The sequence below is a fragment of the Penaeus japonicus genome, unplaced genomic scaffold (genome assembly GCF_977035675.1).
Source record: "Penaeus japonicus unplaced genomic scaffold, GWHDUDI00000001_assembly GWHDUDI00000031, whole genome shotgun sequence".
In the NCBI taxonomy this organism is placed as follows: domain Eukaryota; kingdom Metazoa; phylum Arthropoda; class Malacostraca; order Decapoda; family Penaeidae; genus Penaeus; species Penaeus japonicus.
In genome coordinates, this window is record NW_028234433.1 from 8,878,137 (window position 1) to 8,883,136 (window position 5,000).

The 5,000-nt window shown below is 38.5% G+C and overlaps 2 protein-coding genes across 2 annotated transcripts in view; one reads left to right on the forward strand and one right to left on the reverse strand.

The window, feature by feature from the left end:
- Positions 1-2,274, reverse strand: part of LOC122246464 (propionyl-CoA carboxylase beta chain, mitochondrial) — an 11,272-nt gene extending 8,998 nt beyond the window's left edge. Inside the window, exon 1 of the mRNA XM_043005043.2 lies at positions 1,822-2,274. Coding sequence (XP_042860977.2) covers positions 1,822-2,022 — 201 coding nt within the window. The 5' untranslated portion in view covers positions 2,023-2,274. The remainder of the gene's footprint in view (positions 1-1,821) is intronic.
- A 220-nt stretch (positions 2,275-2,494) lies between these two features.
- Positions 2,495-5,000, forward strand: part of Cul3 (cullin 3) — a 24,855-nt gene continuing 22,349 nt past the window's right edge. The window contains exon 1 of the mRNA XM_086555641.1: positions 2,495-2,635. Coding sequence (XP_086411767.1) covers positions 2,573-2,635 — 63 coding nt within the window. The 5' untranslated portion in view covers positions 2,495-2,572. The remainder of the gene's footprint in view (positions 2,636-5,000) is intronic.

Sequence of the window (5,000 nt, forward strand, 5' to 3'; positions counted from 1 at the left end):
ATGAAATATTCTGGCTGTAATGGTGCTAGCTCTAGAGCTACAGGGTTCCAAAGATAACCTAAACCTGCATTTTATAGGAGGGCAGAGAAAACCCTTTCCCCATCCCTCTAATTTTTAACCAGTGCCGCTAGTGCCATAGACCGCCTGCCTTGATGACCAGCTAGGTCGTTAACCCATTGCCAATGGGGCAACTTTGGTGTGACAATATGTTTCAATATAAAATGGCCTTCTCTAAAAGGGAAAACCAAATTGCAACTTTGAAAGACAATATAATCTTAAAATATCAAGTTATCAAATGGGCATTCTATCAGTGGATTATTATTACACTCAAGCAGAAAAAAAAGAGAATAAGAGAAAAAAAATCCTATAATTTGCAAATCAATATCTAGAAAGAAAAGGAACTACTTTGTTTTTTAAATGGATTGTCTCATTGATAATCAGAAAGAAAGAAGAAAAGGTAAATTTTCCGAATAACGCCGCGTCGCTAAATACCACAAAAGTGGTATTGATGGATTCCTCTCAACCTCTACTATTCATATATAGTGAAATTAATGAGCGCTTGCACCCCTGAAGCCCACAATCTGGGTCCCGATAGTAGGGGAGGGCATGAAGTAGATCAGGGAAATTGCGGGGTAAAATATGAATTCCGGCCATATTTCGTATGCAAAATCTTAACCAATTACCTACCTACCTAACTTTGCTTAGGTTTGAAGTTTGCCCTAGCCAAGGGGGGGCTTTGCCCCCCCCTGGACCCCCCCTTTTTAAGGCACTTCGTGCTACCTCGTGCTACTTCGGTATCACGAAAACCTTAACCCAACTACCTACCTCACTTTCCCTAGTTTTGAAGTCAGCCTTTGCGAAGAGGGAGCTATGCCCCCCTGTGGATCTCCCCTATTCAGGGCACTTCGTGATACTTATGATGCGTAATTAGTCCTGTAGATGAAAATGCCGCGACACGGATAACCCTCACACTGCGCCATGATGACAGCAACTGAGTCTTCGTCTCATATATTCCTCAGGATAGGAAACTAGGACCGATGATGACGCGACCACTCAATAGAGGGCACTATAATTATACTGTAAATAATGGGGAATATTACGCCATCTGTTGAGAGAACATAACAGCACATGCAGGTAATTCCTTGGGGGTTTCCAGTCCACAGCTTGCTACTATCCGTAAATACGTAAACACAGCCATGTTTGAATTTCAGGGCGAGGATGGTGGATTCGGGATATCTTGCCCAAGGTATGTTGCACGAAGTGCCCTAAAAAGGGGGGGTCCAGGGGGAGGCCGAAGCCCCCCTTTGGCTAGGGATTAATTTAAAACTAGGCAAAGTTAGGTAGGTCATTGGGTTAAGATTTTGCAAGCGAAATATGCCCCGAAGTAGGACGAGGTAGCACGAAGTGCCTTAAGAAAAGAGACCCAGATTGTGGGCTCCAGAGGTGCAAGCGCTCATTAATTTCACTATATATGAATAGTAGAGGTTGAGAGGAATCCATCGATACCACTTTTGTGGTATTTCGTAACGCGGCGTTATTCGGAAAATTTACCTTCTTGCTATTTGAACATTTCTTAAGATTATTCTTCTTCAGTTATACACTGTATCATTTTTTTAAAGATTAAAGATGATTCCTGAAGTTCCATCCAACTCTCCTCACATTTGCTAAAAACCTTCATACCCAACATGAAAGAACAGAGAAAAAACTGAAAAGAAGACTTCACGAAACAGTCCAAGATCTACTCGAACAAAAACCTAAGATCAAGACCATAAATCCGAGAATATAACAGAGTCAGGAAAGGTTCCCCGGCAGGACCCCCACCTTCTTGTGCTGCGCCTCGATCCTCTTCTTCCCGCCGCCGAGCAGAGCCTCCGAGCGCTTCTTTCTGATGTCATCCCGCACCTTGATGGTCTGGGCGATGGAGCAATGGCGAATAATGGAGGTGTTAAGGCCGAGGGAGGGCAAGGAGACATACTTTTTGAGCAGAGTCCCCGTCGCGAGTCTCATCGTCTGGCCGGCCATGTTTACCTCGTGACGTCACACTCATCCGTGATGTCACAGCGGTTGATGACGTCATATTCTCCGTGATGTCATGGGTATATTCCTTCGCCATACATTCTTTAAACGTTAATCGAAACGAGATATGATATTGAGATCTGCCTGGATGGATGAAAGCAAATTAAATCGTTGAGAATTAAAGTGAAAGTTGGTATCCAAATAAAACAAGTTACATGAAATAGGATTGGAACTACTTTGCAGAGCGGAGTGAGAGCAGTGTGTCAACAATCATGGCCGACCATTGTTCGCTTCTGTAGGATCGCCTTCCAAGGAAAAACGCGATTAATGCTCCTTACTCGCGATCTTTATGAGAATGACTCTAGACTCGACGTGAACTTGAGATTTGTGTCAGTTTGTGGAGATATGATAGTAGAGAGAATGGCGCTCCGTATCGCGACAGGAGTTTGTTGAAGAGTGATGTTTTGATGAAGCCAAGATCTTCGGGAAGGAAAAGTCTTCGAGGTTTCTATTTCTATTTCTATTTCCTGGAGAAACGGATTAGAAATTCGTTAATATGAGTTCGTTAAAATCAGGAAACAAAAAAGAGCACCAGAAAATGCGTATCCGCGCTTTTCCCGTAAGTAAAGAGAGACATATTTTTAATGAGTTTGCAAAAAAAAAGGTCAAGATATTTAGACGTTTATTTATATTTTGTATTATTAATATCCTCATTTCTTCGGTGTATTACTTGACTTCTGTTTATTTATTTGGTCTCTGTGGGTCTTAGTTTTCCTTAATATCAACAAATACGATTTCAAAATACTAAGATTCCTTTTGACAGGAATTATTAAATCATATAATTAGCATAGTTCAACATTTTTTCTACAATTTAATACTTGGTTATTGATTTTTATTAGTATAGACAGAAGTATATTTATTATAATGTCTACTAAGTGAAAGGATAATATTCATAGTTGAGAAATGATGTCAAGGTAACATGGAGAAGTTATCATTAAATTTGACATCATCCATTGCTAATTATGATACCATTATTAAAAAAGGTTATCTAGTCATGTGTATCATTTATAGTGACTGTGAAATAAACAGCTTAGATGGATAAATAGGCCTATTTAATGAGGTGAAGGTTCAGAGATCTTCAGGTGGTTGGGTTATGGATGTGAACATAGGCCTATCTACGGATAGAAGCTTACCATGTCTTTGTAATTGAGACGGAAGAAATGTTTCCTCTACGTTGAGGCATTACATTTGATGTTTGCTCTCTTCTGGTGTTGAAGTTGGGTCACTGATGTCAGAAGTAGGTTGGGTGAAGTGTTGTGAAGTCTCCTATTGATTGTTTACAGGTGTTTGTCATGGGGAAAGTTTATGCATGTTGGTTGCTGGAAGAGAAAAGCTTGATAGATAGCAGATGGGTAGATAGGTAGGTGAAGATGAAGTGGATTGGTGGATTGAGGTAAGGGGAAGATAAAGGTTTATCATGGTTGGATATGTAGATGGATGGAAATAAAGAGAGAGGATGATACAGTGAAATAGATAGATGGGATGATAGAATGAAATAGGTAGATAAGCTATAGAGAGGTAGATTGGTAAATAAAAAATGGAAGGATAATTAGGAGACTAATTGAGTGGAAAGATAGATGGAGACTGATAAAGATTGATAGATAAAAAGATCGTGAATGGATTAGAGATAAGTTTAAAATGAAATAAATAGATTCGTAGGGAGACAAAAGGTACAACAAAAAGTGTAATAGCTGGATTATTTATTTGGAAATAGTTTGTGGGTGTTCAAGGAAAGTGGGGAAGGAACTTAGTCTTTAATTAATGCTTATAAGGCACCTGTGATAGCTTTCATTTTTTCTCGTCCTTTTAATTGCCTGTCTTAGCCTCAAATCCTCTTAAAGGCTCCTGTGATTTCTGAGAGAAGGCCTACACTCTTAAGTCCAACTTAGTAGTGATGCATAGTCAAGGGATGGCTGTGGTCTCTATTGTGTTTGCTCTTGCAAAGGCCAAGGAGCCTCCACCTTGTATTTTCTGGCAATATAGACTTTGAACTGGTTCCTAGTATGATGTCAGCAAAGTTGACAATCTCTGTCTTGTTAGAATTAACATTGTGGTGATTTATTGGCCTTCATAGGTATAAGGATATGAAGATCACTGCAGTGCAAGTGGCAGGGCATGGGTGTCTTCTAGACTTGTACTTGAAATTCTAGATGTTGTTAGGGATTTTTATAGTTAATTGAAGAGACATATGATTAAATATTGCATTATGCTATGATATCCTAATTTCAAAAAGGCATTTATTTCCAATTATGCACTTTTCCTTTACTATTTATTACTGCCACAGGTATTTAAGGCATGGTTTAGCAAGGGAAATGAGGTCATGCAGAATCATATCACACAAGTTAGATTCCTGATCTGCAGACCCCAGTGTCCCTTTGCTGTATCTTAAGAACTTGGAACTGTTAACCAAGAGCTGTTGCATTAAGTTTTATTTTGAGATTTTAAAATCTTCAAGTTATTGGTAATCTATACAAAGTTATTTTCTTCTGTTAGTGCTAGGAACATGTGTCATCCACTATGGTTTTGTTTAATTTTATTGATTTTTTTTATTTCATTATTTATGTAAATATGGCTCCACAAGGGTTCAGTCATCAAAGAATTGATTACTCTCCCTGTTTGACCATACCTATTTAGCTCTTAAATTTTTGAGATTTTAAAGAAATTTCTGGTACTATTATCATTATTATTATGATAATTATCATCACTAATCGTTATCACTCACTATCATTATTCCTCTTCTTGCTCCTGTTCCTGTTTGTCTTCCTATTCCTCATCTTATTATTGTTATTACTAATACAAAAAGGACTAAAAGCACAGTGCAACATACAACTGTATTATCGATAATAACTATATTATTATTTGTGATATTATTACTAACATTTTGTTTAAGAGGGATACAATGCTAGTGGTTACCCTTGTTTATT